This window comes from Drosophila eugracilis, unplaced genomic scaffold, assembly GCF_018153835.1.
Source record: "Drosophila eugracilis isolate 14026-0451.02 unplaced genomic scaffold, ASM1815383v1 contig_1911, whole genome shotgun sequence".
Lineage (NCBI taxonomy): Eukaryota > Metazoa > Arthropoda > Insecta > Diptera > Drosophilidae > Drosophila > Drosophila eugracilis.
The window spans coordinates 60,700-79,291 of NW_024572768.1; the positions used below are offsets into that span (position 1 = coordinate 60,700).

The window sequence follows — 18,592 nt, forward strand, 5'->3', positions numbered from 1 at the left end:
AGGTACTTAGACTTTCTTTCAGTAAGCAAGTTAGAAAATTTCTGGTGGAAAGTATGTAACCATATCGCTAATTATACCCTTGGCATATGGATTTTTCCGAAAAGTGGATAGTGTTTCACCTCTGCTGCAAACAGTGCAAGGAAATGCAAAAAATATTAACGGAGTTAATAAAGAAAAGCGTTCCATATATGAGCAAAGAACAGTCTACAGGATGGCTACGTTATTGGATCCACGCTTTAAAAAAATGAATTTCAATAAAGTTCAAACTTTGAACTAGCAGCAACCTGTCTTGCAAATTAACTGGCAAATTTTCCCATCAAAGAGTTTTCAATTGATCAGCCCGTTAGTCCGGATACAAGTTCCCTGAACACATTGCTTGATTTTTTGGGTGAGCGATCGATGCACAAATCGGAAACTATCGATGGCTCTATCGGCACTGTCACGGCACTATCAATACTATCAATGGTTCCAATATAACAATCGCCGAATGTCGATGGCAGTAGTAGTAAAATGTGGCTTCTTGGCCAGATTTATGGGCAATTCAATATGACATGAAAGGTTTTTATCAATTAACTGTGACAATAATTTTTTATCAACTAAATTTTCCCCACCCCAAAACCCATTATCTGTCTGTCGGTCCCTTCCATCTGAATGGATTCTGTTGGAAGTTCTTTATCCCAATTAAGTGTCACTTTACACTCATGCATCAGATTTGTAAACATCTTTTAGGAACATGTTACGGCATACGTTGTGCACGCGCCGAATGTGACAGAAATTTGTTTTGCCACAGGAATAATGAACCCATGATTTTTTATTATATTTTATTATATTTAAAAGAGATTCTTTATCTTATCCTTCGACTACATTAGGTGTATTTATGTTTTTCCTGATCGCGTTTTTTAAAGCAGTTCTTCTCGAAGTGAATATCAGATCCACAATAATTAAAATAAATCAGTTTTTACACACACGACGGATGTCGAAATCCTTGACCTAGCCTCCGATGTGGTGGTCATTGAAGACTCGGAGCCAAACTGTATAATGGTTCTAGACGAAGAAGACACCATAGACAGCAACCCGAAGGAAATATTCTCACTCACCTCAACATCTACTCAAGCGATTCCACAAGAGTTGGAATCACTTAAATGGGAAGATTTCCCATTTAGGGATGAAACGATGGATGTATTTGAAAATAAGTTTTTGTGATGGAAGATCAGATGACTTAGAAAATAAGAATCTAAATATACTGAAAGATAAAGACGATGAGTTTTTAATACATTTTGCCAATAGTATAGATATTTAAGTCTTCAAGACAAAGGGATGGTATAAACGTGTAACGGGTATATAAATCGGAGAATTCAGTTAGTTCTTCCAAAACATTCTATCGTGCAACATCTTTCAGAACTTTTAAAAGAACTTTGAAAAGAAACAACAAAAGTAAAAGTGAAGTGAAGGTGCGTCAAAAATATAAACTCAAATAAATATTTTTAAAATAAAAATTAAATGAAAAGGACTAATAATGAATAACCAATTCGAGTTTTTTCATTCGTGTCAATTATTTGTTATTAAGAACAAGTGGACAAACCATGTCCGCACGGAAATGCATAAGAAGAATGCAATTTAACCCGTCGATGGACGCATCAAGAAAATTTCGGAATGATTTAAAGGAAGAATTACCATTACAAAAGAAATAATTGGGCCGCTGTTTCAATCGGAGATTGAGAAACCATGTCCCGTTAACGTACTGCTTTTGGAAGATGGCGGAAATGGACATTATATGTTCATTAAAAATATTTCAAGGTATGTATCATATATATGTATACATATATACATATTTATATATATATATGTATATTTATATATTTATTTATAAATAAACATACTAAATAAAAATTAATTGTTTTATAGAATATTAACAAGGCAAAAGGGGTCTCAGAGCACATCACAATGGCTGTGTAATGTTTGCTTGAATTTTTCTGGATCTGAGGATGCTCTAAAACTTTTTGGAGCGGAAAAGTCCAGGCTACCGAAATTACACAATCGAACTCTGGAGTTTACCCAATACTGCAAGCAGCTTGAGGTTCCTTTCGTCTTGTACGCTGACTTTGAATGTGTACTGGAGCCGAGAAATATTGAAGTAAGCCCGAAATTATTTAATTTAAGCTCTCATATACCTATAGCTTATGTTTATTATATTAAGTGTGCCTTTGATTCTAAGCTATATAAATTTGTAATAAAAACAGGTAGTAACGCAGGATCAAATTTTGTTATCTCTCTTGTACAAGATTTATCAAAACTGAACGATGAGTACTTGCGTAAAATTAAACCAATCATAATGACTCCTGAAGACGAGTTTGATTTTCAGGATTCATTAAATTGTCATATTTGTAAAAAAATATTATTAAATGATAGAGTTAGGGATCATTGCCATTTAACAGGTTTATTTAGGGTGCAGCTCATTCTAAATGTAACTTGGAGTATAGACTATGTAAATTTATACCAGTTTTTTTCCATAATTTTTCTAAGTATGATTGTTTATTTATTGAAGACTTGTCTAAAATTCCTGGTAGTATTAATGCAATCCCAGTAAATAAAGAACAATATATTTTGGTGTCCAAAACCATAAAAACTTCAAATGAAAACAATTTTGAAATTCGATTTCTTGACACATTCAGATTTATGCCATCAAGTTTAGATACCCTTGCTTCTAACCTAATTGATGATCAGTTAAATTCAGGAAAATTATATTTTAAAAATGAAATAGAATTCAGGCTTATGCGTAAAAAGGGTATCATTCATTATGAATATTTAGATTCAGCTAGTCAACTTGAGGAAACTTCCCTACCATCAAAAGCAGCATTCTATAATAATTTGACAGAAAAGAATGCTCTCAAGATGATTATGAACACGCACATAATGTCTGGTCACAATTTTCTTGTTCAAGTCTAAAGGATTATCTAAAGTTGTATTTAAAAACTGATGTTTTCCTATTGACTGATATATTTGAAAATTTTAGAGAAATATGATTACAAATTTATTCATTAGACCCTCAGTTTTTTAGTACACCAGGTCTATCTTGGGCAGCCATGTTAAAGACCACAAATATTCAACAAGAGTTATTAGTAGATATCGATATGTATAGATTTATTCAAAATAGCATTTGAGAGGGCTTAGTACAATGTTGCCATAGATATGTACAAAGGCAAATAACAAATACTTAACAGATTTTGATCCAACAAAGGAATCATCCCTTTTAATGTATTTGTATATGGTTGGGCAATGTCACAACCTCTTCCATATAAAGCGTTTTAATGGTTGTCCCCTAATGACTTAAAAAATGTCGATTGATAGTGAGTATGGATATTTTTTGGAAGTAGACCGAATTTACCCCTATCGCCTTCATGATACACATAATGATTTTTTTAAATAACGAACAACTCGGACTATGCAAAATCTTGAAAAACGTGTACACGTTAAATTGGTAACTACATGGGAGTCTACAGATGTTCATAAAGTCGGTCGGAAAAAACATTGTCCTAAAAATGTAATTTCTAAATTCAAATTTCATAGTGCAACTTAAATAAATGACGAGTACAATGACATCCAAATGAAAAAAAATTTTAGGTGGTATTTGATAAGCCAATTTATTTGGGTTTTGCTGTATTAGACTTATCAAAGTGGAAAATGTATTATTTTCATTACCAATACATGAAACCCAAATTTCAAGAAAATGTAATTTTAAATTACATGGATACAGACTCATTCATCTATACAATAAAAACTGATAATTTTTATAAGGATATTTGTGCTGATATTGAATCAAATTTTGATACATCCGATTATTCAGATAGAAGAGTCGATTTATATAATTTAAAAAAAGTTAAAAAAAAGGTTAGGATATTTTAATGATGAGTGCTCCAAAGTTTATAGCTATAAAATAGATGAAGTTGAAAACTCTTATAAAAAAGCAAAAGGTGTAAGTTCCAGAAATTTAACTATGGATCATTATAAAAATGTCTTACTCACTGGAACTCCACTATATGGTAGGAGGACAATGTTTAGATCAAGAACACACAAAATATCAACAAAAAGAGTATAAAGAATGTGCTTTGTGCTAATGATAGTAAAAGAAAACGAAAACATAATGAAAAAGAGTTTACAATGTTAAATCACGATGATTATAATTATTACATATGTCAATACATTAAATGAACTTAGAGATAAGCAAGTAAACATAGAAAAAGAATTATTTTGTAAGTCAATTGAATTGGAAATGATTTATTTTGATGGAGATTGTGGTAAATATAAGTAAAACAAAAATAAATTGTAAAAAACATATATTTTATTAAAATTGTTAGTATACTATAAAATTGTACATTTATATGTATGTAAATATATTTATTAAATTTAATTATATGTTATAATAAGAAAAGAAAAATAATAATAAAACAAAAATAAAAATTAAATATTACATTTTCTTTTAATTTGGTATTTGTACTATAAAATTTAATCTTTATTTACCCAGCTGGCTTCGTCCATTGGAAAGCCAAGCCATTTTACCAAAACTTTATCACCTCTTCGCTTTAAAATTTTCTCAACTAGAAATGTGTTCGGGAATTCCGTCTTTTTGAGTTCTTTTTTATAAAACCCACCCTGAATCGGATTACCTTTATAATCTTCAAGTAAAAATGTTTGGGGAATGTATTGTTGACTTCTATAATTTTAAAGATTTCTGTTGTATAATTTGGTGTATACCCTTTTTCAAACACATGTTTATACTTGCTGATACGAACGTGATCGCCATTTCGTAGCTTACTCTCAACATATATCTTTATGTTATTATAACAGTCTTGTAATATTTGTTTTTCATTAGTTGTATTGACATTGATTGGGCTCATTTTTATGGTTCTATGTACCCTATTATTGTAATCAAACATAGAATTTTTGTAAATATCTATCCACTTATATTTCCCATTGAAACTAAACTCACTCATTGCTTGGGAAACATCATTGGCATTTTTTGATTGTAGTGCTTCACCCCAAGCAAATTTAGAAAAAGTATCAATTACATTTAATAAGTATCGATAAAGTCCCTTCATAATGACCCGTCTTCGTTGAAAATGTTTGCGGGACGGTCCGTGCAACTCGTTTACAATTGCTCGTTTTATCATATATTCTTCGAATATGTGTAAAGGCTACACCTTCTATTTCAATTGTTGTGTTTTTTGGTATCGCTGTCGGTTTTTTACATACTTAAAAATATACTCCTCAATAACTTTTATCTTTTCAAAAGCTTTCTCAAATATTTGATCAGTACTATCTGCTCTCTTGTTATAGAACTCTATTTTATTTTCAAGATTTGGAATTTTTGCCAGTCGACTATTTGTCCTATTTGTAGTTAAGTCGTTGTCATCTAAGGGTTTAATGACGTTTTTGACTCTTTAATTTTGAGCGTTTAGATTATCATCAGTATCAATTAAAAAAGTTTCAATTGATTTAATACTTCTTTTTAAATGATTTGATCGCTCCCTATCATTAGAAAAATGTCCTTGTCAACAGACATGATGATTATAAAGAAAAATCTTTTTTGTGTTTAATATATATACTCGAACTAAGCAATAATTCCCTCCTCTCGCAGTTCCTCTATTATTGAAAAAATCTCATTATTGTGATTGTTGTTACCCGCTGTTTTTGATGCCACTAAAATTTGTAACCGTTCGACTAGTTCATTCACATCATTCCAATATATATAATTTGGTTTTGATTCGATCGAAACCAGTCTTTGTACGAAGTGGAGTGGATGTTGTAGGATTTTCATTATCATTATTTATTTTTTAAATATTTTTAGTGTATTTAAATGCACGTGAACATTTAATTCGATTTTTTACGCTATACCCTAATCTATGAACATTTGTTTCTAAAATAATATTTATACCCGTTACTCGTAGAGTAAAAGGGTATACTAGATTCTCTGAAAAGTATGTAACAGGTAGAAGGAAGCGTTTTCGACCCTATAAAGAAATTATATTCTTGATCAGGATGAATAGCGAAGACGAATGAGCCATGTCCGTCTGTCTGTCCGTCCGTCTGTACGTATAATACTGAGATCCCAGGAACAAAGTTGAGATTAACCATGAAGATTGTTGAGGTCCCTACGCAGCGCAAGATTATTGATGACGGAGTTGTGCGCAAATCGTCGTTTTGGTTTTAAAAATTCGCCAGCTGATTTCATCAGGTTTGTTCAGTTTGTATTTCAGAACCTAATCAACTCTGGAGACATGCAGCTTTACATGGATGATATAATCAGATTCGCCAGAGGTATGCTTGCAGAAGACCGAACGGGTTTTGGAGAATGCGGCGCAGTATGGCTTGAAAATTCTGGGCCACACCATTGAGGCTATTGGGATTGACGGGATTCTTCAGGGAATTCATTTGCGGATATGCTATATGGATATTGTACTTTGCAGCATTGCGCTGGGGATAGAATGCAGCATGTAGACTTTATTAATCGTTTCGCGAATTTCCGTATGGTGGTCACCACCGAACTGACAGGTCGCATAAGGAAAGCGCAACAACAAGATGATTTTATGATGTCAATCATAGAAATCGTAAAAGAACGACCTTATAAAGAATTCAAACGGAAAGGGGGCGTTCTTTTCGAAAATGTCAATGGAAGCGAGTTACTAGCTGTCAGCAAGTTCGTATAGCTGTTTCTAAATAAGTCGACTGGCCATGGGGAAGTGGTCAAAAGGTTAAACGAGTGGTCCAATGTGTTCGGGCTGCCCAAGCGTATCATTACGGACAGAGGAGCAGAATACTCATCGGATGGATTTCAATTCCTGGACGGGATGAAGGTAGACCACGTAAAGACGACAACAGGCGGGTAAACCGTACAATTTTGTCGATCATATCGAAATTGTCAACAAGTGAGCCAGCCAAGTGGTTCAAACACTTCGCTGCGGTTCAGAAAGCCATCAACTCACATGTACATACAACTCTTAAAATGTCTCCATTTGAAGCATGTTTGCAGATGTTAGAGAAGGAGTTGATCTGTCAATTCAACAAAGAGCGTCAAAAGCAACGTGAGGAGGCGAGACGAAATATAGAGCATTCGCAGCAGGTCTACAAACGCAATTTCGACAAAAAGCCGGCTAGAGCAGTCATATAAAGTTGGAGATCTTGTTGCCATTAAGAGAACACATTTTGTGGCCAGACGTAAGCTGGCAAGCGAGTATCTTGGTCCATACGAAATAACAAAGACGAAGGGAAATGGGAAATGACGTGCGCAAGGCAGCTGATGTTGAAGGGCCTAATATTACAGCGTCTAGTTGCGATGAAGAAGGTCAGGAGGGCCGATAATAGGAACTTTAGCGAACCGGCAGCTCTTACACATTCATAAGTTAGTAACACATTTTAATAAACATTTTAAGTTCTATAAAAAAATATAATACTTTACATACATATCATAAAATTCTACATTTATACGCATGTAAATATAAAATTTTTTGTTCTTATTTCTAAATTTAATAATGTAATTTGGTATTTGTACTATAAAAATTCGTCTTTATTTACCCAGCTGGCTATCATTGAAAAGCCAAGCCATTTTACCAAAACTTTATCACCTCACCTAAAAAAAATGTATTGTTTATATAGATTTTAAAATTTTATTGATTTAATGTAATTAAAATATAGGTTTTTATTTATTTTTTATATTTTATTTACTTATTTCTTAATATAAACTATCATCCCTTTTTTGCATATTATTATTTCCCATCAACCATTTCCGCAATAAATTCCTCCCGAAGATGTGTATACCTTTCTGGGGTGTATAGAAAAGAGGCCTCCAACTCCAGAATAAGGGATTTTCCAATCTTCGTCCTTTTACACTCCACCTTGAGGATGGGGAATTTTACATTTTCAGTCATCCTGGCCTTTGATGAAATAGATTTCATATTACATCTATTGAATTGTTAACCGTCTCAAGCTTTAATCGTTTTGACTTATTTTCATCATTAACAATTGGTACGAACTCTGTTTCTGCGGCATTATCTTTTCCTCGTTCTTGTCGTTAAAAACATAAACCAAACTTGTCGGATTAACAGGTCCCTTCCTACTATCCTCGTCAGGAGGATCGAATTCTACTTCTGTAGTCTCCTCGTTCTTATAGTAGTTGTTGTTGTTGTTCTCTGTTGTTTTTGTTGTTAATCCCTTTTTTTGTTGCTATTCAGTTGGTTTTGTTGTTGTTAATCAGTTGATTTTTGTTCACTTGTACAACATCTGCTGAATGTAAAGTCGAAACTTGGACTGTGAATTTTGAAGTAAGCAGTCCCGATTTGTATACCATTCAGAAGTCACACATACAAGTAAGTAACGATGGGTAATTGACTCACTCCATAGACAAAGGAAAGTAGAAATGGAAGACATAAATGACCACAGTTGTATTTATCAAAATGTTGAACTCTCTCGTAGTTGTATTGTATTGTATTATACTGTATTATACTTGACAAGTTCTCTAGGTGGTTGTAGATTTCCGAAACCATCAAAATAATGTATATCGTTTTTATTTTTGTTATATGCGACCCAATGTGTAACACTTGATTGTGAATCATCTAGGTTTACTATACCATATTCTCGAATTCTTGGAGAGTGTGGAAGTAAATCTCCCAATACTCCTCTATAATTTGGTAAACATTTTTGAGAAAAAGTTGTAATGTCTATATTAGTTTTTTCGCTTCTTAATACCATTTCCCTGACTATATGGTTTCAGGTAGAATCCATAACCTGCTTTATAAGGGTTGAGATATAACCCTTTTCCTATAGCAACAGTTTTAATTTTTCTATTATGTCCTTTCTTCTCCTTCATATTCTCTTTCGCCATTTTATCTATCTGTTTATTGTTTTTGAAATGGCTGCACGTCCACCACCTAACTTACCGATTGGTAAAAAAACCACCAATTTTTGGTATATTAATTATTCTTGGTACTTTCACGTTTTTCTTTGAACCCATTGTCGATTAAACTGATTTTCGTGCAATTTTTTTTGTTTTTAAATGTTGGTTATTTTTCTGATTGGCTGATTTTTCACCAAGAGTGCTGTTTGGTGCTTTTAAACGTTACCAAGCTTTATCAATTAATATAGAATCTGCAATTTGACGTTCATGTAAATCCATTTTATGGGAATATGCTATAAAGCCTCATTCAGTTTATTTATTAATTATTTAATAAGTCAAAAACAAAAATTATCTCTAGAAATATCAAAGATGAAAACGATAAAAAAACAACCTCTACGACATCGTTCTCTCTTACCGAATACAATAAGTCCTCTTATTGTTGGACCTTCAAATTGTGGTAAAACAAGTATTATGCTCAGATTGATAGGATTAAAATTCGAGAATATTTATGTGTTTTCTAAGAGTTTATATAAACCTAAATATGAGTACTTGGAAAAATTAATAAAACCTATTAAAGGAATGGGATATCATACTTTCTCTCATAACGATGGTGTATTAGACCCCAGTCAACCAAAAAATAACTTTATAATGATATTTGATGATGTAGCTTGTCGTCATAAGAATATCGAATCCTTTTATTTATGTCAAACATATACCCATATACCTAAACACTTGATTAGTGACAATGCCAACTTTATTATAATGCTTAAACAAGACGATTTAAATATGCGACATATATATATAATTCATATTAATACAGGTATGGGGTACGTCACATTCGTAAAATTTGTAAAAAGTGTTGGGAGGATAAATTTGGATTCTTGCTTATAAGTAAAGATAACGATATGGATAATGGAAGATATAGAAAAAGTTTTGATCTGTTTATTTTGATTAAAAAAGTTCTTAGATTTGGTATAAAAATATACTAAAAACCAACATTTTGACAGTTTAACAACAGATTTCGTTATGTCTAGATCAGTGACCTTGTCATTGAATGGAAATAGTTCTATTATAAATACAAACTACTTTCCACCAATCGAATTGGATGGACGTTTTGAGTTTGCATTAACTGATTTTAATATGTACAATTCAATCCCAAATATAGACGAAAAAGAACAATCCCTTCCATATTGGAACTAATGTAATCACAATTCCTACTGAATCCTCTGAACTTAATGATATAAATGATTATATTATTATATTTAAAAAAAAACTTAAAGAGTACGGTATTGAAAAACATTTTAAAATTTAATTAAAATTGAAAGCAATAACAATACTCTTCAACTAGAAATAACCAGCACTCGAGAGCCGGTTTACTTTAATAAGGAACGATTAATTGGTCAACTTTTTGGTTTTGATAAAAGAGTTATACAGCCACACCTAACAAAAACATATCTATCAGATCAGACTGTCAATATTTTAAAAATTAATACTATTCGTTTGGAATGTAACATCATTAGTGGTTCATATGTAGACAATACACCCAATCATACGTAACACGAATTCGGTATTAATGTTCCTCCTGGCTATAAAATGAATGTGATACCACATAATCTTATTTACTTGCCAATCAACTGTGATGAAATAAGCACACTCTCCATACGCATAGTAGATCAGAACGGAGATTTAGTAAATTTACGTGGTGAAAATGTATCAATTCGGATGCATATTCGCATAATAGAATGATTATTTATAATAAAAGTCCTGGTTTATACACTCAACAAAGCATTACTAATTGTAAAGCAATAGAAAGAGGATCAACTCTAAAAAGAAGCTAACTAACTTTAAAAAATAAATTATTTTTAAAGTCTCTAGGCTTCAAAATTAAAACTTAATAAAAATATACTGGAAGAAAACAATGAATGAAGTTTTAAATATTCGAGAAAAAGTTTACTCGGATGAGAGTATTTCGACAAAAGAGTTTCATACCTATTCGTCGTATAATCAAACACTTAAATCAAACGATGAACTTCGAATTACTATTCAAAATCAAGACTTGTATGTGCTCCCTCATGAAAGTTACCTCAACTTTCAAGGAATTATTAGAAAAGATACAACAGTCGATTCTACAACTGATAATGTTACAACATTTTTTAAAAATAATTGTATGGCTTACATCTTGGATGAAATCAAGAACGCAATAAATGGATGCGAGATTGATAGACTCGATTTGTTGGTATGACAAATACACTTAAACATTTTTTATCACTTGATAACCTTCAAAGTAATCAAAATCGGATTTGCACTGAACGGCAAACTTGTCACAATTAATTTATCAAACTTGAAGGTTCATTTAAATTCTGACTCATACCCTTATGATAATTTAAGTGTTGATTTCAATAAGAATCAGCTTGCTCACATATATGACATGTATTCAAGATTTCAATCAATTACAATCGTGAGTCACAGCCATTTTTAATACCAACGGAATTCAAAATGAAAGCTTCAATTATCGTAACTGATCTATCATATCAAAATGAAACAGTAAAATCTGGTCCTACTGACGTGACAATTTCAACTGAACTGAAGACACCAAGTAACGAAAATACCCAAGCTTATTGCCTACTCATACACGATCGACTAGTCGAATATAACCGAATTATAACGGATTAGTACAACGAGTTGTTTGGTATTTTTAAAAATGATTAAAGATATTGTATCAATTTATATTCAAGGTTTCAAGGTTTTAACCTCCTCGTTAGGAGCGTTGCTTACTGGCAGCAATGCCAGCTTGTGGATGGCGCGCTTGATGACGCCTCCTGACGTCCGTACCTCCGCCACACGCACTCTTCCGTCCTCACCGACTGTTGTTGCCACCACGCGGCCTGTAAGCCACCTTTGGGGGGTCATGTTGTTCTCGTGCACGAGCACCAGGCACCCGACCTCCAGATCGCGGCCCTCGACGCACCACTTGTTGCGATGCTGCAGGCTGGCGATGTAGTTCTTGGACCAGCTGGCCCAAAACTACTGCTTGAGATCGGACAGCATTCGCCATCGCCTCAAATATCCGCAACTGGCCTTGTTGGAGATTCCGCCTGTGCCGGACTCTTGCGGCAGCGTGATCAGAGGCTGGCCGATAAGCAGATGTCCTGGAGTCAGGGCCTCTCTATCGTTGGGATCGTTGCCTGTCGACGCGATTGGTCGAGAATTGAGCAGCGCTTCTACCTCGACCAGGTGGGTGCTGAGCTCGTCCGCTGTCAGCTTGGCGTTGCCGACTCCTCGCAGCAGCCGGTGTTTGGCGGCCTTGACTGCTGCCTCCCACAGTCCTCCGAAGTGTGGTGACCTCGGCGGTATGAAATAACACTCTACGCCTCTCTGAGCCGCGTATCCTCTCAACTTTTCCTGACTGCGGTGAAACGCTGCGCTCAGATCCTTGAGCACGTTGCTCGCTCCCACGAAGTTCGTGGCGTTGTCGCTGTAAATCTTCTGCCGCAGCCCTCTCCTCCCGACGAACCTTTTAAAAACGGATAAGAAGCTGCCAGTGGATAAATCTACAACGAGCTCAAGGTGAACAGCCTTTGACGAAAAACACACGAAAACGGCAACATAAGTCTTGATAGGAGGTTTACCGCGGATCTTTAGTGACACATAAAATGATTTTGAGGACAGTAATATTAGAAATTTGACATCATACGGAATTTGTGCATTTAACAACCTTCCCCAACTCGGATTAATAGAAGTGTTACGCCTTCTAGGATTCTGCCCCAATTAGTAAGTCTACTTTTGCAGGCTTGTGAAAACGAGGGTCTGCTAATTCAATATTTGCTGGAATTTTCCACTGTGCACAATTGACTTCGTTATCTGGTTGATATGATGAAATGGAGCTTAATACCCAAAAATCAGTAGCGAAACTATGAGCATTGACGCGAGAATGAATCGACGCGTGGACTTTGTGCCGTACTACCGAGTCGTTCTTCCGTACAGTAGTGATATTTAAATAGGATTTTTTCCTGTGTAACCGCAAACGCTGTGCTAAGTCCTCGGCCATAAAGTTTATTTGAGACCCTGAGTCTAACAGAGCTCGTGCTAATTGAAACTGTCCAAATCTATCCCGTACCTTAACGACAGCCGTAGCAAGAATAACTTGCTCACTACTTGCAACATGACAAGAATGGGCTTGATTGGGATGATCAAATGCTACTGAAGGTGCTTGGGCTTGCGCTTGAGGAAGTGACCCCGAAGAAGTTGGTTGCTGCTCTACCCCGTATCTGTGAAGAAGTGTGTTATGAGGTTTGGAGCAAACGCGACACTTTACTGCTTTGCACTTCTTGACTGGATGACCTGGATTCAGACAATTAATACACAACCGATTGTGTTTCGTAAAATCGAACCGTTGGATCACTGATAAAGCCATGAAAGGTTGACAACTGCCTAAACTATGGTTTGTCGCTGAGCAATATCGACATTTTGATTCAGGTCTGCGATCTGTTTGTGGGCATGAGAAGGAAGATTTGGAAAATCCTCTATTGGAACCTTGGTTAGGCTTCCCTTTACTTTTGGTTGACTCTTCAGCAGCTAAATGTTGATATCGCCGATTCAACAGAGTCGCACAATCAGACGTATTATAGTCTAGCTGTTCCTCAAATCTGGATTTTGTTGTGTGAACTACTTTGGACATTGCTATGTGAATAAAAATTGCGTTGTTTATTTCCTTTTCACTACCCAAGGACTGTAACGATGCGTAGAGGGCCGATATTTCGTCTATAAGAGACCTCAAGCCTGATGCAGAGGGTTTTGATACTTGCGGGAGGTTAAACAGCTGAGAAATCGTGTCAAAAAAGATCAAACATTTATTATCGTACACGTTTTTTAGACTAGCCAATGCCTTCTCATAATTTAAATCCGAAATTTGAAAAGCTTTCACAGTACCTAATGCATCATCTGTTAGACATGTTAGCCAATGGTTAAATTTCTCTATGTTTGTTAGAGATGGGTCGTTGTGAACTAAACTCTCAAAAAGACTTATAAAATTTTTGTAGTCGGAATGTTTTCCACTAAATTTCGGTAGATTCATTTTTGGTAACTGAGACGAATGACGATAACCACCTATATCACTTTGTCTAAGTCTCTGAGGCTCGCATTCTCTCATTGCGGACCGATATAACGCTTTTGTAATTATGCACATCTCCTCAACAGACGCTCTTAAATCATTCACTGGATTTAGCACATCGATATCTCCTTGAATATCCATCAATTTCTCGCAATATGTTTCGAGAAGTTGCATTCGGTATTCCATTTGAAACCTATCGAATGAAATGATTTTTTCCTCGAATGACGTTCTTATACGTTGAATGTCACTCATTACCCTGTCGTGTTTTTGCATAGCCACTATTAGTTTAGCACTAGGCTTTGACGATGATTCCTTTTCTTTCTCAGACATTTTAGGTTAATATAAAAAAAATGAAATACTGAAAACAGTCGGACACAAGGGATAAATTTATTCTCAAAATGCTTAAAATGCTTCCTTAATAAATTCCAACAATATCTAAATTTTAAATTTTAAAAATTAAACAATTTAATTTCTCCAAAAAAAAATTTATTAGGTTGGATAAGGGTTAAATGTGCACAGAAGCACCACCAAAATGCACAAAATACGCATGTATGTGTGTTTGCCGTTTAACCAAAGCCGAAAAATGCACAAATGTTGAATTTCATTTGACAAATAAATTGTCCAAACTATTTAAGTGGATCCCATACGGGTTAAAGATGCCCACAAACACCGACAAAAAAAACCAACAAATTAAACTTTTTCTCCAGGCCGAATCTTTGAATATACACCGAATTAATATCCAGGCAAATATGTACATATAAACATAAAACTGTGAGCAGGGCTTAAATTCACTGCCGAGTTTTGTAGGCACTGTTGGCTATATACAGTTTGAAAACCACTGCCGCTGCAATTGGCGCTAAAAATTAACCGAAGTGTTGTTTTACATATGTACATACATATTTACAGCATAGAAGCCACTGACACTTATATATAGCAGACAAATAACTGCTCTGCAAATGCACAAAAGGGAATCGAAATTGGCGGCGAAACGCTGGTATGTTTGTACATATGTATGTAGATATAGCTGTACTTTTGCAGTTGCACCGTATGTATATAACGCACATAAAATTTTCAAATTCTCGCAAAATTTAAAACACCGTAAGTTTTGTCAAAGGCAGTTCACTTTTTTATTTTATTATTCGGATGTTTGGGTATATTTGGGGTGTAATAATATTTCTGGTTGTTGTTAGTCATAATTTTCCAAGCACTTTCCTTCCGTATCCAACTGCTTTCGCCAACACTTCACTGCTTCGCCGAATTCCACCAGCTAGAATTTTCGCCAACAAATTTAAAAAAACTAAACAGATGCCGAGACGACGAGAGGTGCACTGTTTTTGTTTGTTTTTTCCGACGCGAAAATTAATAACAAACTAGCCGTAGTCCCTGTTCGGGCGCCATGAAAATCCGGGAGAGTTTTCCCGGAAAAATTACTTATAAAATTTAAGCAAAAAAAAGACTTGCGACTAGCGGCTGGGGAATTTCCAAAAAGCGAAACAAACGATACGAAGTTGACTCCAAAGTTTATTGATGCCAGCTGCTTCGAGGTTCGATCGGTTAATGTTCTCCCGAGAGCAGCATAACATTTCGCATAGCCACGAACAGAAAAGCTTATCAGTTAGTTCACAACAACTCGGCTATGCTCAAGCTTGAGTGCAACTTATAGGCTTTTGTACATTGGTTTAAGGTGATTTGTTTACATTTAATCATGTTAAAGGTGGTGTTTGTGCTCTAACCAATGCTTACAACATTTTAGATTTTTTTTAAATCTAATTCAAAATAAACAAAGCACATCTACTTGCATTCATATCATTTTGAAGCTGGGACCACTTGTGACAAGACCTGTTTCTCGAAAACCATTTCAATAAATAATGAAATTTCTTGAAGAAATTGAACACTTTACATTCTGTAACACCGACCGAGACTGGAAACATGCGCATGCCGCCTCTATGTAAATTAAAGGAATGGAGAAATAATTTCATTGTATCAATAATTTATAAATAAAAGTATTATGTGAAATGAAAAAAAAATGTTCTCTTACTTTTTCTGAATAAGGGAAGGTAAATATCACTTGCACACGTATGTCAGGGTAGAAAAGAAAAAGAAAACGTGAAAATTTTAGAATAAATTCGGCAAGCAGGCCGTAAAGAGAATCATATTTAAAACTTAAAGTCTTGGATGTACACTATGTATTCGAATCAAATTAAATTGTTTCTCAAACAGTTTGATGGAGTTGTACAAAATTCTCACTATCTGCGACTTCTCCTTATTAATTCAAAACTACTTGAGTGTGAAGAAGTTAAAATTATAACTTCCATCCATGGCGTACACCTGGAAAAATGTATCTGGAGTAAGGACTCAGATACTGAAGGAATCGACACTTGTGGATGTCATAAAAAATTTGAGTACGAAAGGTAGGCAGCTTTATGAACATATAATATATTAGGTTGTCAAAAAAGTCTTGCGGTATTTTCGCTAGTTGGCGCTGAAAGCGCGTAGTTCTTGTTTTATTCGTCGCATCAGGTCATACTACACCTTTTTGAAAATTCGTTAGTGAGTTATAGCGTCGCAATGATGGAGCAAAATAAAGAGAAAATACGGCATATTTTACAGTACTACTACGATAAAGGCATAAATGCACCTCAAGCCGCCAATAAAATTTGTGCAGTTTATGGACCCGATACAGTTTCCATTTCCACCGCACAACGATGGTATCAACGTTTACGTTCTGGTGTTGAGGTGGTCGAAGATGCGCCACGATACGAGTTTTTTGCCAATACGGAAGCGAGCTTCTATGAGAGGGGCATTATGAAGATGGCATCTCGTTGGGATCGCGTCATCGAACAAAACGGCGCCTATTTGACATGAACATGCGATTCATTCAAATTCATTCATTGTAACCAATTTTATACCGCAAGACTTTTTTGACAACCTAATATTATAGTCCACAAAAAAAGAATAAGAAGAAAATAAAAAATAAAAAAAGTACTTCAGACTATATAACCTTATAACAGATTTTAGACAAATAATTAATATTTTCTTCATATATTGAAAACTATAAACAAGACACAAAAACATAACAAGAGGAAACGCTGTAGTCGGGTGCCACGACTATAAGATACCCTTTACTGTTTTACAGAATTTTAAAACATTAATTTTTTTAGTGGAAATTTCCCTAAGCGCCACCTATTGTCGGAGAAAGCATGCTGAGTAATTGATAGTGACGTCAAAAACCATGTGAGGCCTTATAACCTAACTTTCTTCATAAGTAGCAAAATAATGTTCCGATTTGAAAAATCTTTGATAAATCGATAGATATTAACAGAAATAAGTTAACAAGGTCTAATGAAGGCATTCATAATATTATTATAGACGCCACAGTTTTCCACCTTTTGTGGGCGGGGCGAGATGAAAACTTGTGTCGAGTTGCAGTGACATCTCTAAAATACGTATTCCTAAGCCTAACTTTCTAGCTATTTTAGTTCCCGAGTTATTTGCATTCTTGGTTTTTCGGGTTTTGTGGGCGTTAGGGTGGATGTGGCTAGATTGGAAAAAAACAATTCGCAACGGGGCATCATAAAAACCTACATCATATCAGATATCAGAGATATCAGGTTTTCTTGAAAATGCGAAAACCGTCTTTTGAGCTTGGCGGGCGTATGGGTGGGTGTGGCCGGATAATAGTACCACTAGAAGATGCGCTGGCATCCAAAGTTCATACATACTGAATTATATTTTTTGAATAAAATAATCATATTTTTTTGATAAAGTAACTAACGGTTTTATTTATTTCAGTTAACATTGGAGCAAAAAAAATAGATTTTTATATTTGAATTTTAAATATTTTTATTTTATTTTATTTTATTTTTATACAATTTTTATTTAAATATCTATACTATTGGCAACATTTATTAAAAACTTATCGTCTTCATCTTTCAGTTAATTTAGATACTTATTTTCTAAGTCATCCGCTTTACATCGTCAAAGAGGTAGTCGTCGTCTGGAAAAACAATTTCTTCCGGGACATCTTTATAAATCCTTTGAGAACATTAAAAGTGATCTTACAAAAACTCATTTTCAAATACATCCATCGTTTCATCTCTAAATGGGAAATCTTCCCATTTAAGTGATTCCAACTTTTGTGGAATCGTTTGAGTAGATGTTGAGGTGGGTGAGAATATTTCCTTCGGGTTGCTGTCTATGGTGTCTTCTTCGTCTAGAACCATTATATAGTTTGGCTCCGAGTCTTCAATGACCACCACATGGGAGTCTTGGTCAAGGATTTCGACATCCGTCAAAGCCTGAACAGAATCGATGAATTCCACGGATATTACGCTCATGGTGATATGTATGATTTGGTTCTCCTGACGAACTGATGCTGAACAATTTGACTGTTCTCACTTTTATACATAAAGGGTATAACTTTCCCAAGACGTTCCCAATCCTCCTAAGTCAGGAATAAACAAAAAGTTTATTTACAATTTATTTTACAATTTATTTATTTGGAAAACTCAAATTACGATTTATATTATAAAACTATACCGTATGTTGAAGCTTCGGTAATAAATAAATAGTTGAACCTACAAGTTGTCTTATAC

General features: G+C 34.6%; 1 protein-coding gene across 1 annotated transcript; it reads right to left on the reverse strand.

The window, feature by feature from the left end:
• Positions 1–6,300: 6,300 nt before the first annotated feature.
• On the reverse strand, positions 6,301–18,334 carry LOC121529823. Its single transcript, XM_041817817.1, has 4 exons — positions 18,132–18,334; positions 11,916–12,401; positions 11,663–11,876; positions 6,301–6,471 (listed from the first exon to the last, which is right to left on the reverse strand). The coding sequence occupies exons 1-4, from the start codon at positions 18,332–18,334 to the stop codon at positions 6,301–6,303; spliced, it is 1,074 nt and encodes a 357-aa protein (XP_041673751.1).
• Positions 18,335–18,592: the final 258 nt, after the last annotated feature.